This window comes from Canis lupus, chromosome 27 (genome assembly GCF_011100685.1).
Source record: "Canis lupus familiaris isolate Mischka breed German Shepherd chromosome 27, alternate assembly UU_Cfam_GSD_1.0, whole genome shotgun sequence".
Taxonomy (NCBI): domain Eukaryota; kingdom Metazoa; phylum Chordata; class Mammalia; order Carnivora; family Canidae; genus Canis; species Canis lupus.
The window spans coordinates 26227206-26249354 of NC_049248.1; the positions used below are offsets into that span (position 1 = coordinate 26227206).

Genomic DNA, 22149 nt, shown 5'->3' on the forward strand with positions numbered 1-22149 from the left:
GTACATATATCCTCTCAGATAAGTATTTTTGCTTTTTTGGGGTAAATACCCAGTAGAGGAATTATTGGATCATATATTTCTATTTTTAAGTTTTTGAAGAACATTGGTTGTACCAATTTGCATTCCCACCCACAGTGTATTAGGGTTCCTTTTTCTCCACATCCTTACCAACACTTGTTATTTCTTATATTTTTTATTTTAGCCATTCTGACAGGTGTCAGGTGATATCTCATTGTGCTTTGGATTTGCATTTCCCTGATGATTAGTGATGCTAAGCATTTTTTTTCATGTGAGTTTTTGGCCATCTGCATGTCTTCTTTGGAAAATTGTCTAGTCAGGTCCTTTGCCCATTTTTAATTTTTTTTTTTTTTTTTTTGGTGTGTGGGTTGTTGAGTTTTATAAATTCATTATCTATTTTGGATATTAACCCCTTATTGGATATATCATTTGCAAACATCTTCTCCCATTCAGTAGGTTGCCTTTTTGTCTTACTGATGGTTCCCTTCACCAGGGAAAACCTTTTGAGTTTGGTGTAGTCCCCATAGTTTTTTTTTTTCCCTTCACTTTTGATTCTGTAGAAATATTACACAGCCATGAAAAAGGATGCTATTGTACCATATAAGACAACAGGGACAGACCTGGAGGGTATTATGCTAAGTAAAATAAGTCAAATACCGTATGATTTCACTAATATGTGGAATTTAAAATGAAAGAACAAACAAACGAAGAACATAAAAACTATAAACATAGGACAAACTGATGGTTGCCGAAAGGGAGAGGGATGAAGTTATGGGGAAAATGGGTGAAGGGGATTAGGCGATACGGGCTTTTAGTTATGGAATGAATAAGTCATGAGAATAAAAGGCACAGAATAAGAAATACAGTCAATGATACAGCATTGTATGGTGACAGATGGTAGCTACACTTGTGAACATAGCATAATGTTTAAACTTGTTGAATCACTATGTTGTATACCTGAAACTAATGTAACATTGGTGTTAATTACGCTTAAATTATTTTTTAAAAAAGAAAAAAATACATGTGGTTTTTTGAAAGAGATAATGACAGATTAAGACATCTGTGGACCATGGAGGTGGTGATGTCTGTTAGGTGATGAGTGCAATGTCCTATGCATGGTTTACTAGAGCTAACCTAGGGGTGCCTGGGTGGCTCAAGTTAGTTGGGCATCTGCCTTTGGCTTGGGTGATCCCAGAGTCCTGGGATCAAGCCCCATGTCAGGCTTCCTGCTCAGCAGGGAGTCTGCTTCTCCTCCCTCTGCCCTGCTTTCTCTCTCTCACTCATGCATATGCTCTCTCTCTCAAACATTTATCAAATAAATAAAATCTTTTAAAAAACAAACAAAAACAAGAGCTAACCTATCTGTTCACTGCTTTGTTCTCAAGCCACTTCCTCATCACAGACTATGCCTTCAGCAACGTCTGACACTCTTGGCTCTGGGCTTACACTGGCTGTTCCCTCTGACTGAAACACCATTTGTTCCCTTCCCCCTTCATCACACAGACATCTCATGTTTGGACACCTTCCACGACAGAGCATTCACAGCTCCACTCTTTCTGCTGTGACTGTGGCATTAACTCTCAGTTTCCTGAGATAATGGTGCTAATATAAGAACACCTCACAGGATTATTAAGATTATACATTTAAAGCACTTAAAACAGCATGGCATATAAAGTATTCTCCAGGTCTTTGCTATTACTAGTAGTTGCTGTCTTATAAGATTTACTTATTATCCTCTGTTCATTTTTTTTTTAATTTGTTGTAATAACAGTCTTGCCAAATAGTGATTTAAAACAATGAATGTTCTGGTCTTTTCTAAATCTTATCACAAACAACAGTAATAATTTTTGCCAGGCTTTTTTCTCCCTTCTTTTGAAAATTTAAGTCAGTTTTTTTGTTTTTTGTTTTTTTTTTACCTGTGGATTGCTGTAATCTATATACTGCCAATTTTTTATGCCTGTGTTGCATCTCATTGTTTTAAGAATTTCCTGATACTTGAGCATATGTATTATCTCTAATTTTTTATTATTTTGATCAGGCCTATTGACAAGCTTTTTCCTATGAATTAATTGCTTGAGAGTTTTCTGAAAAGTGAAATTTAAATTAAAATTTATTTTTATACCTTTTATGAATTTCTCCAAATGTTCTCTAAATATTTTTATAGTCTATTATAACCATAGATAAAAATTAACAATTATATAAGTGCTAAATAAGAAATTTAAGAATTTCTGTGTAATTAACTGTTCTTTATAAATTTTGAATATGAATTATACCAAAGAGTTAGCTAAAAATAGCACCTTGGTGGCAAAGAGCAAGGGAGCTTGAAGTTTAACTTTTTCTAACAAATATGAATTATTATAATTTTAAAAACTGGCTTGGCAATATATTAAGCTCTAGGCCTACTTAAACGTAAATTAAATCAATCTTTTAACTTTTTATTGTAGTAGGTATACTTTATGAGAAAAACAACCCATTAATAAGGTTGTTAAATGAAATTGATGATTTCTTTTCAATGCAACATCTTCCCCTTTCATATTTTAGCACGTTTAAATGCTAAAATGCTTTATAGCATAATTATAACTATTATAAATGTCAAAGAAATTTAAGAGTTTATTCACAATGACTCAAACATTCTTTTTTAACAACTTTTGACTTAGATCATAGAAAATTCTGTACTATCCACTGCACTGGTTACTTGAGAAGCTGGCCTCCAAATATTGTTGGACTGGAAGAAGAAAGGGACAATAAGAAAAACAGTAGTAATTTTACCTGCCTTGTTGCCATTGGAAGATTACATCCATATATTGTCCCACAGAACAGTGGAGAGATTAAAGTGAAGCCAACTGAATTTATAACCCGGTTTGCAATGAATGGAAAATTTGTCTATGTGGACCAAAGGTGAACATTTATATGCCATAATGATTAGAGTTCAATGGGGTACTTAAGGCTATTAAAGATGTGCTTTGTAGCACTGCTAGATAAAAACTGGAATATATTTTAGCCAGTGGTGCAGAAACTGAGCATGGTCTGTGGCTACAATTTTATTAGTGAATGGTTGAAAGAGCATTCTCTGGACTGGGTGGGTGTCCATTCTATTTTGTACCTTAATCTGGGTCTAGGATAGCCAAAGGGAAGCCCAGTGATGCATATGGGTTACTCATCCCCCTGTCCACTTTCCTACTATCCCTGACCCTGACTATTGGTATGGGGCCAATAGTACTCTGGAAGGGAATGCATTCACCAATCTGAAGTTTATTTTCAATTTTAACACCAGGGCAACAGCAATTTTAGGATATCTGCCTCAGGAACTTCTGGGAACTTCTTGTTATGAATATTTTCATCAGGATGACCATAGTAATTTGACTGATAAGCACAAAGCAGGTATGTATTCAGTGGGGTAATTTTCTGGTATTTTTTAATTACAGCTTCTACTCATGTCTCATTCCTGTGAAATCTGAAACTTGAATTAATCCTCAGGTGATTGATTTATATAGTTGTAGACCATTATGCTAATTACCACCTTCTCCTGTTAAGTTCTACAGAGCAAAGAGAAAATATTTACAGATTCATACAAGTTCAGAAAGAAAGACGGCTCTTTTGTAACTTTAAAAAGCCAGTGGTTTAGTTTCACAAATCCTTGGACCAAAGAACTGGAATATATTGTGTCTGTCAACACTTTAGTTTTGTAAGTAATTTTTTATGTTGTTAAGACCTTTATGTTAACTTCAAATGAGTGTCTTTTCTCATCTTGCTAAACCATTAAAGTTGTATGATCATCTGGTTTTGTAACTTGAGGACATTTTTTTTTGGCAATTAATTTACTGTTCAGTGATGTTACTTCTCATAATCTGAAATTATGAAAATTACTTCTCATAATTTTCCCTTTTGTAATACATTTCTTTTTGCTTGGTACAAAATGTGATAGTAAATACATTCACTCAAGCTATTCCTTCCTACTCTTCATGGCCTTGCCTTGTCCCTCCACTAAATGATGAAGTTGTAGCTTTAAACTATATATTTTTGTAAGAAATTATTTTGTCCTGCACGTCATTTTTACATGCACATCTTCTAAGCCTGGGGTACTAGAAGTGATTGTTTGGGAATATCTGGCTATGACTGTGTCAGCCAGCCTAGAAGAAGCGCCAACTTTTCCTGATTTGCTTAATAGGATAACATAGCCCATTCTAAGTTGTTTTTTCCTGTAAGTTTTTCTTCATGATTGTTGTAAGGTTGCATCCAGCAAATTCTATTTCCTAATCTACTATATTTAGTTTTTTTTAAAAGGCCCCCAAAGCTTAGTATCTCTAACAGTATCCCCTGTTATTCATTCCAATAATCCTTGCCTTCTTATCATTAGTATACAGAGTTTGTTACTGTGAGAAAATGTACCTTACAGAGTAATAGGGCATTGGGCAAAAGCCCGGGTACTTAGCATATCAATACTTTGATCTCTTGTGATGATATTAACAACGTGTATATATACAACAAAAAGGCCAAGAACTGATAAATACACAGGGCTTTAATGTAGTGACCTTAATAATTTCCTTTACTTAAGAAAAATCACCTATGGTATTTCTTAATTTTAGGGGACATAGTGAGATGAGAGAAGTATCATTACTTCCTTGCAGTTCTCAATCATCAGAAGGTAAGCTTAGTTTTAAAGGATAGAGATTTATTACTAGGATTGTTGCTATTATTACCATCTTTTTCTGTTTGGAGAAGGAAACATTTCAAGGTAAAACTGCAAAAACTTCTATAGCTTAAGTTATCCTTTTCAGAATTTCTACAATACTTTGATCATACTTCCATTATAATCTTACATCGTATCACAATAGTTGTTTGCTCAACTGGCCTGCCACTAGACTGATTGCTTCAAGAGTAGGAATGGTATTTTATCCATTATCTACCCCTAGCAGCCTCCATAGTTCTTTGTAGTTTGTGTTATTCAATACACATCTGTTGGGCAAGTTAATGAAAAGCATTAAGAGGAAGTTTTTGCTTATCTTGGTTTTCCACCATAGAAACATTTTAATGCATTACTTGTACAAATAAAAATAGAAATATTCAGGAATATTAAAAATAAAGCAGTATTGCTCTAGCTTTAGTATGGAGATTACAATGGGAATGAAATATCTATACTCAAGGATTACAAGTTATGATTGTACCCTCAGTGATGTTCTATACATTTGATTCCTATCATTCTTTATACATAGCTTAAACCATCATGAGTTATGTTTGTAATGCAAGCATGAATGGCTGTAACATTTTAGGATGTAGCTATTTCTCTTAAAGAGGGAAACAGGAAATATATTTGAGTTGAAATAAAAAATATTAACCAAAGTTATATATATATATATGTTTTAAAAGTCTTCAATTGAATTTTTCCTTTTGTTGTTATTATTTAGAATCCTCTAAACAGTCTTGTATTAGTGTGCCTGGAATGTCTGCTGGAATAGTACTTGGTGCTGGTAGTATTGGAACAGATATTGTAAATGAAGTCCTAGATTTACAAAGGTAATGTTTTATTGGTCCAAATATTTTCACAAGTTAAATTATTATATTTATAAAACCAACATTTAAAAATCAGGAAGTTTCCTGTGTGTAAACAGTAACTAGTTCAATAATATAATGGAAGAGAAGATCATTTTTCTAGAAGTAACAATGAAGTATTTAGACATGAACTTTACAAGTGTTCAGAATTATATGAAAACAAATTTTTAATGCTACAAAAGTTCACAAAAGATGACTTGAATAACTTTCTGGATAGTTGTTTTTTCAATGGGAAGACCACTACTGTAAGGATGCTAGTGTTTGTTAAGCTAATCTATGAATTCAATGTGGATCCAGTCAAAATGGCATCTTGCAGATGTTTTTAGAATTCAACAAATATTACTAAACATATCGAGGAAAATTCTAAAAACCAAAAGAGATTAACCCTAATTGATATTAAAATATATTGTAAAGTTTTAGTCACTAAAACATTTCAGTACAATCCACAAATAGATTAATGGGAAAGAACAGATTTCAGAAATATTCCCAAACATATATGGGAATTTTATTATATGGTAAAAGTGGCATTTCAAATCAGTGAGGGGAAATAGATTAAACAACTAAGAGCATTATAATAACTCTATAACCAATGGGGGGGGGGGGACGGAAAGCTGAACACCAACTTTATTCTTTATATTAAAATAAATTTCAGATAAACCAAAGAGTTCAAAGTAAAATTTAAGAACTATAGAAGTATTTCAAGAACAGAGATATGAACTCTTATAATCTTAGTTTGGAAAGTCCTTTCTGGGATGCCTGGGTGACTCAGCAGCTAAGCTGATCAGCCCAGGGCGTTACCCTTGAGTCCCACATCGGGCACCCTACATGGAGCCTGCTTCTTTCTCTGCCTATGTCTCTGCGTGCCTCTCTCTCTCTCTCTCATGAATAAATAAAATCTTTAAAAAAAAAAGTCCTTTCTAAGCATCATAAAAAATCCAGAATTCATAAAGAAAAAAGTTGATAAATTATATAAAAACTGAAAACTTAAGTGTAATAGCCATTATGACAAAGGTAAAATAATAAATTGCAGGAAATATATGTTTCATATGCTAAAATGAACTTAATATATCTTACTATATGAAGTTTTATAAAAGAATAAACTATTTAAACTTTATAAATTTTATAATTTTATTAGCTTTTATTTATATTAAACTTTATATAGGATATAAAGTTATTAAGTAATTTTTTAAAAGAACCCAATAAAAAGAGAATAGAATAGAAAAAATTGTAAATGGTACTGAGCCTTCAACAGTTGCTCAACCCCCACCGAGTATTGTATATAAGTGGTGAATCACTGAATCCTACTCTAGAAACCAATATTACACTGTATGTTAACCTCCTAAAATTAAAACAAAAACAAAAAACAATTGCTCAACCCTACTCACAGTTACAAATATATACAGCTGACCCTTGAACAACATGGGAGTTGAGGACATAATCCACTCCTCCAAATATCTTCATATAACTTCTAAAATTTAAATACTAATAGTCTACTGTTGACTAGAAGTCTTACCAATAACGTAGATAGTAAATTAACACATATTTTGTAATGTATTATATATATAGTCTTACAATAAAGTAAGCTAGAGAAAAATCATAAGGAAAAGATTCTGTTCCAAGATTGTGACATAAGAAGACCCTGAATTCATCTCTGCCACACAAACACACACACCAAATCTATACCTATTTATAGAGCGGTTTCTCCTAAAGAAGGACTAAAGGCTGACTGAACAGCTTCTGTACAATTGAAGATATAGAGACTACAGAAAGAATAGCAAGAAAGATACAGACACGGTAACAAAGGGAATCCCTACCCTTGACACTGCAAACAGCAGTGGGAAGAGATCATGCTGAGGGACTAGAAGCAGATTTGTCTGCCATGGGGCATACACAAATAAGCCACCATTTAGAAGAGCAACTAGAATCTACAGGAACTAGCCTTGAACTTTGTCCAATAGCAAGGGAGCTCCTGGAACTCCAGGTCAGAGGGGCTAGCTGCCACAGCTTATAGTCCCCCTCCACCTAGAGAGTGTGGATGGGAGCAGGGTCCCAGCATCTAGGATGCAGCATCCTAGACGGCCTGTTTCTTCAGTGAGCTTCATGCCCCTAGCCCACACCAGCCCTGCTGTCCCAGCAAGGTGGTCTCAGTATAGCACATACCAGGTCAGTGTTCACTACAGCTCCAGCTGTCTTGCAAAGGTGATACAGGTACAAAGTACCCTAGAATATTCCAGGCCTGAACCACTTCACTTCCACATGACCTCTGGTGCAGAGCACTCTGGGACCACCTGGCTCATGCCTGCATTAGCTCCAGATGCTCCATCAGGGTGCTTCTCTTCACAATGTGCTCCAGAACCCTCAGGCTCAGCCCTGCCTAATTTCCAGCCATTCTGCCAAGCTTCTCTCTATGTGAAGAGCCCCAGAAACCCCCAGTTTATACTGCCTCATCTCTGCTGTCCTGCCAGGGCACCCTCTGTGCAAACAGCACTGGGACTCTACTGACCTGTGACCACTTCAGCTCCAGCTCCCACCAGGGCAGCCCTAGCATAGAGTACCCTGGGATCCCCATCCATGCCACCCCAGGTCTAGCCAGTCAGCAAAAGTTATCAGGTTCTTAGTCTACATAGAGGACAACCTTACACAAGCCCATTTCCTCAAGTTTAGGAGAAGTAGCTATTCCACTTAATTCATGGAAACAAAAACATTAAGTCAGTCAAAATGAGGAGAAAGAAATATGCACCAAATAAAACAAGACAAAACCCTAGGAAAAAATAAATAGAGATAGCCAATCTATCTGATAAAGAATTCAAAGTATTGGTCACAAAGTTACTCACTGGATTAGAGAGAAGAGTGGATGAACTTAGAATTTCAACAAATCGGGATCCCTGGGTGGCGCAGCGGTTTGGCGCCTGCCTTTGGCCCAGGGCGCGATCCTGGAGACCCGGGATCGAACCCCACATCAGGCTCCCGGTGCATGGAGCCTGCTTCTCCCTCTGTCTGTGTCTCTGCCTCTCTTTCTCTCTCTGTGACTATCATAAATAAATAAAAATTAAAAAAAAAAGAATTTCAACAAATCGATAGAAAATATTAAAATAATCAGGATTGAAGAATACAGTGACTGAAATGAAAAATACAAAAGAGGGAATCAATATACATTAGCATATACAGAAGAATGGATCACTAATTTTGAAGACCAGATAATGGAAAGCATCCAAGCTGAACGGCAAAAAGAAAAGATTTTAAAAATAAGGATGGGTTGGGAAACCTGGGTGGCTCAGTGGTTGAGCATCTGCCTTTGGCTCAGGGCATGATCCTGGAGGCCCAGGATCGAGTCCCACATCAGTCTCCCTGCATGGAGCCTGTTTCTTCCTCTGCCTGTCTCTGCCTCTCTCTGTGTCTCTCATGAATGAATGGGTAAAATTGTTAAAAAAAAAAAAATGACGGGTTAAGACAATATCAAGTGAACAAATATTTGTATCATAAGAATCCCAGAAGAAGAAGAGAGAGAGAAGTGGGCAGAAAACTTATTTGAAGACACAGTAACTGAAAACTTCCCTAGCCTGGGGAAGCAAACAGACACCCAGGTTAAGGAGGCAAACAAACAAAAATCCTCAAACAAGATAAACCCAAGGAAGTCCACAGCATGACTTCAGTTTTTGAAGTATCTTCAGTTTTTGACAATTATTAAGAGGATTTTAAAAGCAGCAGAGAAAAAAAAAAAAATAAAAAAAAAAAAATAAATAAAAGCAGCAGAGAGTGGCAACTAGAAATGTATAAGGGAAATCCATTAAACTATCAGCTGATTTTTCAGCAGAAAATTTCCAGGCCAGAAGAGAGTGGTTGGGTATATTCAAAGGGCTGAAAGGAAAAAATCTACAACTAAGAATATTCTACCCAGCAAGATTATCATTAAGAATTAAGGAGAGAGGGGCAGTAGGGTGGCTCAGTCGTTGAGCATCTGCCTTTGGCTCAAGTTGTAATCCTAGGGTCCTGGGATTGAGTCCTGTATCAGGCTTCCCAAGCAGGGAGCCTGCTTCTTTCCCTGCCTCTGCCTCTCTTTATGTTTCTCATGAGTAAATAATTAAAATCTTTAAAAAAATAATTAAGGAGAAATAAGAGTTCCCCAAATACAAGTTAAAAGATTTCACCACCACTAAACTGGCCTTACTTGAAACGTTAAAGAGAATTCTTTGATCAGAAAAGGCTATAAGTAGAAAATTATGAAAGGAAAAATTTTCACTGGTTAAAAAATATACACAATGAGGGTCATAGATCAACCACTTATAAAGCTAGTATGATGGTTAAACAAAAGTAATAAAATCAGTTATAGCAACAAAAATTAAGATATATAAAATTAAAAAGTATAAAATATGCTTTGGGATTTTCCATATATAGAGTATCATGTCATCTGTGAAGAGTGAGAGTTTGACTTCTTTGCTGATTTGGATGTCTTTTATTTCTTTTTGTTTTCTGATTGTTGAGGTTAGGACTATGTTGAACAATAGTGGTGAGGGTGGACATCTTTGTCAGGTTCCTGACCTTAGGGGAAAAGCTCTCAGGATTTCCCCATTAAGAACGATATTCACAGTAGGCTTCTCATATTTGGCTTTTATGATATTGAGGTATATTCCCTCCATCCCTATACTGTTAAGAGTTTTAATCAAGAAAGGATGCTGTACTTTGTCAGATGCTTCTTCTGCATCTATTGAGAGGATCATATGGTATTTGTCTTTTCTTTTATTACTCTAATGTATCACATTGATTGATTTGCAGATGTTGAACCAGCCTTGCAGCCCAGGAATAAATCCCACTTGGTCATGATGAAGAATCCTTTTAATGTACTGTTAGATCCTATTGGCTAGTACATTGGTGAGAATTTTTGCACCTGTGTTCATTAGGGATATTGATCTCTAATTCTCTTTTTGGTGGGGACTTTGTCTGGTTTTGGGATCAAGGTAATGCTGGGCTCATACAAAGAGTTTGGAAGTTTTCCTTCCATTTCTATTTTTGAAACAGCTTGAGAAGAATAGGTATTACCTTTTCTTTAAGTGTTTGGTGGAGGGCAGCCCGGGTGGCTCAGCAGTTTAGCACCACCTTCAGCCCAGGGCCTGATCCTGGAGACCCGAGATCGAGTCCCATGTCAGGCTCCCTGCATGGAGCCTGTTCCTCCCTCTGCCTGTGTCTCTGTGCCTCTCTCTCTCTCTCTCTCTCTCTCTCTTTCTCTGTGTGTGCGTGTGTGTCTCATGAATAAATAAATAAAATCTTTAAAAGAAGTCTTTAAAAAAATAAATGTTTGGTAGAATTCTGCTAGAAAGCCATCCAGCCCTGGACTCCTTTTTGTTGGGAGATTTTTGATCACTTCTTCTGTTTTCTTGCTGGTTATGGGTCTGTGCAGGTTTTCTATTTCTTCCTGTTTCAGTTTTGGTAGTTTATATGTCTCTAGGAATGCATCCATTTCTTCCAGATTGCTTAATTTGTTGATATTGCTCATAATATGTTCTTATAATTGTTGATTGTGATCTCTCCTCTTTCATTCATTATTCTATTTATTTGAATCCTTTCTCTTTTCTTTTTGGTAAGTTTTAAAGCAGCTCAGGACAAGAGGTCAATAACCTACAAGGGTATTGAAACCTATCCACAGAGACCTGGCTGGACAGAAAGGATTGGTATGATATATTCAGGGTGCTAAATGAGAAAACCATGCAGCCAAGAATACTTATCCAACTAAGATGTCATTGAAAATATAAAGAGAGATAAAAAGCTTCCAGAATAACAGATACTAAAAGAATTTGTGACCACCAAACCAGTCCTACAGGAAATATGAAAAGATATCCTTTAAGCCAAGAGAGAGCCCAAAAGTAACAGACCAGAAAGGAATAGAGAAAATATTCAGAAACAGTGACCTTACAGGTAATACAATGGGTGCTAAGTTCATATCTTTCAATAGTTACTCAATGTAAATGGGCTAAATGCTCCAATCAAAAGACACAGGGTTATCAGATTGGATAAAAAAAAGCAAGAACCATTGAAACACTGTCTGCAAGAGACTCATTTTAGCTTCAAAGACACCTTCAGATTGAAAGTGAGGGAGGGGGATCCCTGGGTGGCTCAGTGGTTTGGCCCCTGCCTTTGGCCCAGGGTGTGATCCTGGTGTCCCGGGATCAGGTCCCACATCGGGCTCCTGGCGTGGAGCCTGCTTCTCCCTCTTCCTGTGTCTCTGCCTCTCTCTTTCTCTCTCTGTGTCTATCATGAATAAATAAATCTTTAAAAAAAAAGTGAGGGAGGTGGAAAACCATTTATCATACTAATGGACATCAAAAGAAAGCTGAGGTAGCAATCTTTATATCAGACAAATTAGATTTTAAAGCCATAGGCTGTAATAAGAGATGAAGAAGGATACTATATCTTAATTAAAGGGTCTATCCAACAAGATCTAATAATTGTAAATTTTTATGTCCTAACATGGGAGTGGCCAGTTATATAAGCCAATTAATAACAAAATTAAATAAGCACATTGATAATGATACAATAGTAGGGGACTTTAACACCCCACTCACTGCAATGTATAGATAATCTAAGCAGAAGATCAACAAGGAAACAAAGGCTTTGAATGACACACTGGACCAGATGGACTTCACAGATATATTTAGAACATTCTATCCTAAAGCAACAGAATACACATTCTTCCCAAGTGCACGAAGAACATTCTCCAGAATAGATTACATGCTGGGTCACAAATCAGATCTCAGTCAGTACAAAAAGACTGGGATCATTCCATGCATATTTCCAGACCACAATGCTTTGAAACTGGAACTCAATCATAAGAGGAAATTTGGAAAGAATTCAAATTCATGGAGGTTAAAGAGCATCCTACTAAAGCATGAATGGGCCAACCAGGAAATTTAATTTTTTTTTTTAATTCATGGAAACAGGGCAGCCCAGGTGGCTCAGCGATTTACCACCACTTTCAGCCCAGGGCCTGATCCTGGAGACCCAGGATCGAGGCCCACATCAGGCTCCCTGTGTGGAGCCTGCTTCTCCCTCTGCCTGTGTCTCTGCCTCTCTCTCTCTCTCTCTCTCTCTCTCTCTCTCACTCTCTCTCTCTCTCTCTCTCTGCCTCTCATGAATAAATAAATAAAATCTTTTTTAAAAATTTCATGGAAACAAATGAAAATGAAAACACAACTGTTCAAAACCTTTGGGATGCAGCAAAGGCAGTCCTAAGAGGGAAGTATATAGCAATACAGGCCTTTCTCAAGAAACAAGAAAGGTCTCAGATACACAACCCTACTTTACCCCTAAAGGCACTAGAGAAAGAACAGGAAATAAAGCCTAAATCCAGCAGGAGAATAGAAATAATGGAGATTAAAGCAGAAATCAATGAAATAGAAACCAAAAGAACAGTAAAACAGATCAACAACACTAAGACCTGGTTCTTTGAAAGATTAATAAGATTGATAAACCCCTGGCCAGACTTAGCAACAGCAGTTCTAAGAAGGAAGTTTACAGTGATACAGGCCTACCTCAAGAAACAAGAAAAATCTCAAACAATGTAACCTTCCATATAAAGGAGCCAAAAAAGAAGGACAAAATGCAAAGTTAGTATAAGAAAAGAAATAATAAAAGCCAGTGTGGAAATAAATGAAATAGAGACTTAAAAGATCAGTGGAACTAAGAATTGGTTCTTTAGAAAGATAAACAAAATTGATAAACCATTAGCCAGACTCAACAAAAAAGAGAGGTCTCAAAATTAAAAATAAAACAGAAGTTGCAACCTACACTGCAGAGGATTATAAGAAACTACTGTGAAAAATTATATGCCAATAAACTGAATAGCCTAGAAGAAATAGATAAATTCCCAGAAACATACAGTCTTACAAACTGAATCAGGAAGAAATAGAAAATCTGGACAGATCCATTACTAGTAATAAAATGGAATCGTGATCATCAAAATCTCAACAAATAAAAGTCCAAGACCAGATGGATTCACAGGTGAATTCTACCAAATGTTTAAAGAATTGTTAATACCTACTCCCTTCAAGCTATTCCATAAAAATAGAAAAGAACGTTTCCCAGTTTATTCTATGAGGCTGGCATTACACTCATACCAAAGCAAAACAAGACAGACATTATAAAAAAACAAAACAAAACCCTATATAGCAGTATCTCTGATAAACATAGATGCAGAAATCCTCAGAAAAGAATTAGCAAACCAGATTCAAAAATGCATTAAAAGGATCATTGAGCATGATCAAGTGGGATTTATTCCAGATGTAGGGATAGCTCAATATTTGCAAATCGATGAATTTGATACACCACAATAACAAAATGAATATGGAAATCACATGATCATCTTAATAGATACAGATAAAGCATTTGGGAAAAGTCAACATCCATTTATGCAAAAAAAAAAAAATCCAACAAAGTGGGTTTAGAAGGTACATACCTCAACATAAATAAAAGCCATATATGAAAAAAACAGAATGGACATCACACATTTTTCAATGGTGAAAAACTAGAGCTTTTTCTCTAAGACCAAGAACAATAACATCCCCTCTTCACCACTTTTATTCAACATAGAACTGGGAGTTCTAACCATAACTATCAGACAAGAAAAAGAATAAAAGACATCCAAACTGGTAAGGATAAAGTAAAACAGTTACTTCTTGCTGATAACATGGAACCATACATATAAAACACTAAAAACTCTACCAAAAAACTAGGAAATAAATGGATTCAGTAAGTTGTGAGATACAAAAACCAATATATGGAAGCCTGTTGTTTCTATATGCTAATAAAGTAGCAGAAAGAGAAATTAAGCAAGAAATTAAGAAATTAAGCAATTAAGAAATTAAGCAATTCTGTTTACAATTACACTTAATAAAATACCTAGCAGTAAACTAAGGAGTTTAAAGTTCTGTACCTTGAAAAGTACAAAATACTGATGAAAGAAATTGAAGAGGACACAGACAATTGGAAGGACATACTATGCTCATGGATTGGAAAAATATTAAAATGCCCATACTATCCGAAGCAATCTACAGATTCAATATAATCCCTATTAAAATACAAATAGCATTTTTCGTACAACTAAAACCCTGAAATTTGTATGAAACCATGAAAGTTTCCAAATAGCCAAAGCAATCTTGAGAAGGAAGAACAAACCTGGAGGTATCACAGTATCAAATTTCAAGATATATTCTAAATCATAAAAAAAATTATGATATTGGCACACATTTAGACACATAGATCAATGGAACAGAAGAGAGCCCAGAAATAAACCCATGATTATATGGTCAATTAATCTATAAAAAAGGAGGGAAGAACATGCAATGGGAAAGGACAGTCTCTTTAATAAACAGTTCTGGGAAAACTGGATAGCTACATGCAAAAGAACTTATACCATACACAAAAATAAATTTGAAATAGATTAGAGACCTAAATATGAGAACTAAAACCTTAAAATTTCTAGGGGAAAAAAAGGCAGTAATCTCTTGGACACTGACCTTAGCAACATTTTCTAGATAGGTCTTCTGAGGTAAGGGAAACAAAAACAAAAATAAACTACCGGAATTACATCAAAATAAAAAGGTTTTACACAGCAAAGGAAAGCATCAACAAAACTAAAAGGTAACCTACAGAATAGGAGACAATATTTACAACTACTACATTTCATAACAGCTTAATACCCAAAATAAAGAATGTATACAACTCAACATCAAAAAGACCCTAAACACCACAATTTAAAAATGGGCAGAGGAAACATGAGAGACTCCTAACTCTGGGAAACAAAGGGTAGTGGAAGGGGAGGTGGGCAGGGGAATAGGGTAACTGGGTGACGCACTGAGGAGGGCACTTGATGGGATGAGCACTGGGTGTTATACTAGATGTTGGCAAATAGAACTTCAATTTAAAAAAAAAAAGAATAAAAAAATAAATAAATAATAAAATAAAAAAGAATAGAAAAAAATGGGCAGAGGATCTGAATATACATTCTCCAAAGAACACATACAGATGGCCAATAGATACATGTAAAGATGCTCAACATCACTCGTCATCAGGGAAAGGCAAATCAAAACCACAATGAGATATCACCTCACACCTGTCAGAATGGCTAAAAATCAAAAGACAAGAAATAGCAGGTATTGGGGAGACTGTGGAGAAAAAGCAGCCCATATGCATGGTTGGTGGGAATGTAAATTGGTGCATCCATCGTGGAAAATAGCATAGAGGTTCCTCAAAGAATTAAAAATAGAAATACCACCTGAGTGGCTCAATCAGTTAAGTGTCTGACTCTTGGTTTCAGCTCAGGCCATGATCTCAGGATTGGAAGATCGAGCTGTCAATGAACTCTGTGCTCAGCCGGTAGTCTTTTTTTTTTTTTTAATAAAAATTTTTAAAAGATTTTATTTATTCATGAGAGACACAGACAGAGGGAGAAGCAGGCTCCATGCAGGGAGCCTGATGTGAGACTTGATCCCGGGACTCCAGGACCATGCCCTGAGCCAAAGGCAGACACTCAACCGCTGAGCCACCCAGGCATCCCAGCAAGGAGTCTTCTTGAGATTCTCTCCCTCGCCCTTCACCCCACTAGCACACACACGTTGTCTCTCAAATAAAATCTTTAAAAATAGAAATACCTATATATGATCTGTTAATTCCATTGCTGAGTAATTACCCAAAGAAAATGTAAGCACTAATTTGAAAGGATCTGTGCACCCTATGTTTATTGCACCATTAATGATAGCCAAATATGGAAACAACCTAAGTGTCCATTGATAGATGAATGGATAAAGAAGTGTTGCAATAGTGTTTACACAGTGGCAGTATTCTGAGCAATGAGGTTTGTCTGAGGTGCAATTATTGCTAAGAAGTAGCATATGTGCGTGTGTGTACGCACACACACGATATTACTCAGTCATAAAAAAGGAATGAGGTCTTGCCACTTACATCATCATGGACTTAGAGGTTGTATACTGAGTGAAATAAGTCTGACAGAGAAATACCACAGGATTTCACTTCTATGTGGAGTCTAAAAAATTAACAAAAAGCAGAAACAGACCCATAAATACATAGAACTGATGGTTACCAGAGAACAGGAGTGTGGAGAGGATGGGTAAAATGGGTGAAAGGAAGTGGGAGGTACAGGCTTCCAGTTACAGTATTAATAAGTCAATGGAAAAAAAGGTACATAGAGAATATAGTCAATGGTAATGTAATAACATTAGTGACAGATTGGAGCCACACTTGTGGTGAGCACAGCATAATGTATAAAGTTGTTGAAGAACTGTGTTGTATGCCTGAAACTAGTGTAACATTGTGTGTCAACTATACTTCAATGTAAAAGAAGATGAAAAACATAAGAAAAAATATACTTACAGTATTTATCAAAGAAAATTCATGTGTAAGTGGACCCATACAGTTCAATCCCATGTTGGTCAAGGGTCAACTTTATATATAAAATTAAACAAGGTGATGAGGTTTTTCATTTATAAGATTGTCAAAGATTTGAAAGTTTGATAATACTCAGTATGGGTGAGTGACTGTGGGAGTAAACAGTGGGAAATAGTTTTTTTAATTAATAAGTTAATACAAATATTCTGGAGGGCAATATGATGATACCTATTAAAAAATGTAAATGGTTATAGTCTTAGACTCAAATTCTACCCCAGGAGCAAATATTCTTACATGACTGTGCAAAGGTCGATGAATAAGACCTTTCATTGCATGCTTGTTTACAGTAGTGATTTAAATATTTATCATAGCCACAACTTGTTATGGCATACCTATACAACAGAGTATTGCGCAACTGTTAAGAATTAGGTAGTTCTATTTATACTAATATAGAAAGCTCTTTAAAATATGTAGTTAATAGCGCAGGAATAGAACAAAAGAATAGTATGTATAATAACTCATTTGTATAAGAAAAAAAGAGATGAGTTTATATATGTGAATATGTGTATATGCAGGCTCCTAATTGCCCATCTAAAACCCTTGAGACCAGATAGGCCTTGAACATAGAATTTCGTTGGATCTTAGATCGTGTTTTGGAATTTACTTTTTTTAAGAGAACAATTAGTTATCTCATGGGCAGCACCCCATAATCCAATTAGGATTTATGCTTTGAGAAGTATTTACAGATTAAATGGTAAAATGTGTGGGAGAAGAGAAGAGTTTGGGGTATATATATTAAATAAGATTTGGGAAAGAATTACTGAAGCTGTTTGGTGGATATATGCTCTTTCATTTTATCATCTAATTTTACATCTTTTTTGCAGTTTTCTGTAAAAAAGCTTAAAGATATTTCTAAAGTGAATAGTTGTAAATACTGGCAGAACAAAGTAGGATAAAACATTAGCCTCATTATCAGGTCAGATTTTGCTGAGTTCAGATCAATTCTGATTTTACTGCCACAAGAATTATGGAAAAATCAGTGTTTTTTTTTTTTTAAGAATTATGGAAAATCAGTTTTCAAGGCATTTTGGATTTTGGAATTGTAAAGAACCTAAACCCCACAATCTATAACAATACAGAAAGTTGTTCAGACTAGTTGAGTCTGAGTCTTCTCATATTTACAACTAGGTGTTGAAGAGTGGGAGATATAGAAGAGGGAAGAAATTTTTGCTTTTTGTTTTCTACCATTTTGTTAGTCTAATTTTTTTAAGTTCTCCTATTAAAAAGTTTCCACTAAAGGAAATCATGGAGACATTTGTCATGTGACTACTGTATGTCCAATTTTATTGAATATTGAATACTTGCAATGTGCTATATGCTTTAAGTATTGAAAGTATTATAAATCATACACACAAGGATATGCACATAATCCATCATACACTTTGATCACAAATTTCTTTACAACACTTAATATGTAAAACTGGCCATAGCATAGGGTGTATTTTTAAATGCTTGAGTGTGTAGTTTGTACAATCTTGGCATTTAATCCTATACTGACTTTTGCTATAGGATCCAGGGTTCCTTCTAGATTTAAGGTTTTACAACTAAGTGACTTAAGTAATGAAAAACCTATCAGTGAGAGACAGTTTATCTTTTAATTGGAATAAAATATATATAGTATTTTTTTAAGATTTTATTTATTCATGAGATACACAAAGGCAGAGATATAGGCAGAGGGAGAAGCAGGCTCCCTGCAGGGAGCCCAATGCAGGACTTGATCCCAGGATTCTGGAATCGTGACCTGAGCCAAAGGCAGATGCTCAAACACTGAGCTACCCAGGTGCCCCAAAGTTTAGTATTTGAACCATTTTTAGGTATATAGTTCAGTAGCATTAAGTACATTTACATTGTGGTGTAATCACCACCACCATCCATCTCTAGAACTTTTTTCACCTTGCAAAACTGAAACTCCCACCAAACTATGATGTCCATTTCCCTCTCCCCTTAGTCCCTGGCAATCACCAGCCTACTTTCTGTCTCTGAATTTGACTACTCTGAGTAGTTCATATGAATGAATCATATTGTATTTGTCCTTGTGTGCTACTGTCAAAGTCTTGAAGAGACCAGTATTATTATATTAGGTCTTGAAGCGATTAAAGTGTAGGATATTGTTTACATTGTTTTGGGGTTTGTTGATTTTTCTACCTGGGGATAAATTATAGTAAAAACAGGACACATTTTTCATTGAAATAGGCAGGATATTAGGAAAATTTCTTTATTCTTGGTTCTGTTATTTATATGGAATTGATAAGGAACAGAATCTTGATGTGAATGCCTACTTTGAACTGCTATTTATTAATCCATTACTTTACCACATGCTTTATTAAGACAGACAACATGATTTACCTAAGAGCTCTTAGCTCAGAGTTTTAGGTTTCTATTTACCACAGGGTGTTTTTCAACATTCCATAGTAGAAAAATAAGTATGGCACTGAATAGGTTGTCTAATTATGGAAACTGTCCTGACCTTCAGTCTCCTGTTTTTCACTGTATTTTTAAAATCATATTATAAGATAATTTTTCCTCTAAATACATAGAGAAAATTTTTATGTGTCACTTTTTGAAGGTTACAGTCTCCTTCTCTTGATGACTCAAGTCCAACAGATTTAATGAAAGATTCTTGTGCTATCAACTCCAGGAAAGTAAGTACAATAAGTAATAATACACATGAAATAAGTGGGTGAAATTTGTTCCTTCTTAATTATTTCCCTTGAGAAAACATGCCATCCTATAAAATGAACTCTTTCCATGGTTTTTAAGAAACAACATAGAATAGTGGTTGACAGAGAAGTTTCAGCACACTTACTATCTGGGTCCATGTTGTGACTTTGACACTTACTGCTTGGTAAGTAACCTCAGGCTTGTTTTATAAACTTTGTGCCTCAATTTCCTCATCTGTTAAATAGGGGGTAGCAAATAGCACCAAACTTAGAGTGGTGTGTGAATTACTTGATTTGATATAAAAAAACAAAAACTTAACAATGCCTGGTACACAATATATGCTCAATATATGGTAGGTATTATATTATTTTAATGGGCTCCAGTTCAGTGGATTAAATGTACTCCTTATGGTCTGGAAAAAGAAATTTTAATACTGTAAACTACAAGTATTACATACTGTTTAACTCGGTTTAACAAATACTATTTATAATACATTGTTACATATACAAAATTGACTCAACATAGTGCTACGCATCTGGAAGAGTCAAGTACAATAGAATTGTAAGGTATCTCAGGGAACAGCAGGATCTAAAGTAAGTCTATAAGTGGTCTAAAAAAATAGGAGAAAAGAGAAATCTGACCAGAGACATAAAGAACATTGAAAAAAAATGTTTTTATACAAATGTCATGAGTCTTTTGGTCTAGTATTTAACTTCTACTCATACATTTAGTAAATGTTTACTAGGTATCCATTTTGTGCCAGACAATAGGCAAGAAGGAGGGAGTTAAGTCATCCCAACATAATCTCCAAGCAATATACATTATGTAGACATTTTATAAATCAAGATCATCAACTTAAGACAATACAGGTAAATATTGTACTTTTTCCCACCGAGCATTATTGCATTTATTTAGTGTTCAAAATAAACTTTTGTTTCATAAAACATAAAACTCAGATAGTGGTTACCTTAGCAGAAGAGAAAAAGGGATGTGGTCAGAGGATAATTGCCACACTAATAAGTTGTCAGTAATACTACATTGGTAAGCGATGTATGTTGATGAGCTACTGATTAACTATTTGCTTGGTCTGTAACTATGTAACAGTATATTAACTTTTTGGTAAAAGCCTCCAGTTTAATCCATTTCTTATTCAATAGCACTATTTCCCATTGTAGTTTCAGGTGAGACACAGTTTCACCATCATTTTTCTTAAAAATAAGCAGCTTTTCCTTCTTAATCTAAAACTTGTCCTTCTAGTATGTGCATTCATTTATGGTTATAACGAATGTGAACTATGGAGTCAGGTGGATGGGTTAGAATAATGGTCCCAACACTTGGGCAAGCTATTAGCTTCTTTAGCCCTTAGATTCTTGACCTCACAACATTTGAAACATGAAATGAGCGGAGCCTGTGGATTGCCTAGCACACAGTCCTCAGTAAATGCAAGCTGTCACACCAATGAGGGCAGTGGTAGTGCTGCCAACATTTGGCCTACATTTGATCATTACTAAAAGATCTTTATTTCATTCAAGTAGGAACCTTAACTGTTTATTATTTTTAAAATAAAATAAATTTATTTTTTATTGGTGTTCAATTTGCCAACATACAGAATAACACCCAGTGCTCATCCCGTCAAGTGCCCCCGTCAGTGCCCGCCACCCAGTCACCCCCACCCCCTGCCCTCCTCCCCTTCCACCACCCCTAGTTCACCTTAACTGTTTATTATTCTGTCTTTTCAGACGTCAAAAAAGGAGTTGATTCCACTAAATTCTTCTGAAATAGGGAAGTCAGAGGCTACAAGGCGAAACCAAAGTGCTGTTCCTCCCCATAGTCATGAACCACTCCTTGGTAAGATTTCTTGGCAACTGCCCGCCATTTTAGTTTTCCAAACACTTTCTTAATCATTAGGTTTTCAGACATAGGAGACTTCTAGAGAAGCAATGAGCTTTAAAACTAAGATTTTTCCATTCAAAATCCTAAGCACAATAATTAAACTCTTTGACTTTAAGGTGTATGCTACTCAGTGCCTGGACATTGAAAATTCCGTTATCAACAGAATTAGTTATGGGTATTGTTAATACATACCATTTAAATAAAAAAGTATTTAAGATGCAATTATTCACTTAACTATATTTATGCAGACTCAAATCAAGTAAATTGAAGTGACACAGTTTTATATCATCCATAACTAACACTAATCTACTGGAAATGTAAGTTAAAGAGAAAACAAGAACTTGAAAGAAACTGGGTTTCAGCCTCACAGAGCATTACATGTTAATCATCTCAAATTCTATTTTACTTTGAAAGATTTCTAGAAAACTTTGGCTAATATGTAGCTGTGTGTTAACCCATAATTTCTAGGGCCTCTTCCTTATCTCTAACTTAAATAATCTTACTTCTATGGTTTCTTATTTCCTTTTTCAATGAAAAATCTCTTATAAGATTTTTCAGATTTTTGGAAGGGGA

The 22149-nt window shown here is 35.4% G+C and overlaps 1 protein-coding gene across 1 annotated transcript in view; it reads left to right on the top strand.

Annotated features, from left to right (window-relative positions):
- The window catches only part of ARNTL2 (aryl hydrocarbon receptor nuclear translocator like 2), a 123376-nt gene that overhangs the window by 96136 nt on the left and 5091 nt on the right, over nt 1–22149 (top strand). The window contains 7 exon segments of the mRNA XM_038577125.1: nt 2676–2916; nt 3293–3399; nt 3553–3703; nt 4605–4663; nt 5424–5532; nt 19589–19664; nt 21423–21531. Coding sequence (XP_038433053.1) covers nt 2676–2916; nt 3293–3399; nt 3553–3703; nt 4605–4663; nt 5424–5532; nt 19589–19664; nt 21423–21531 — 852 coding nt within the window.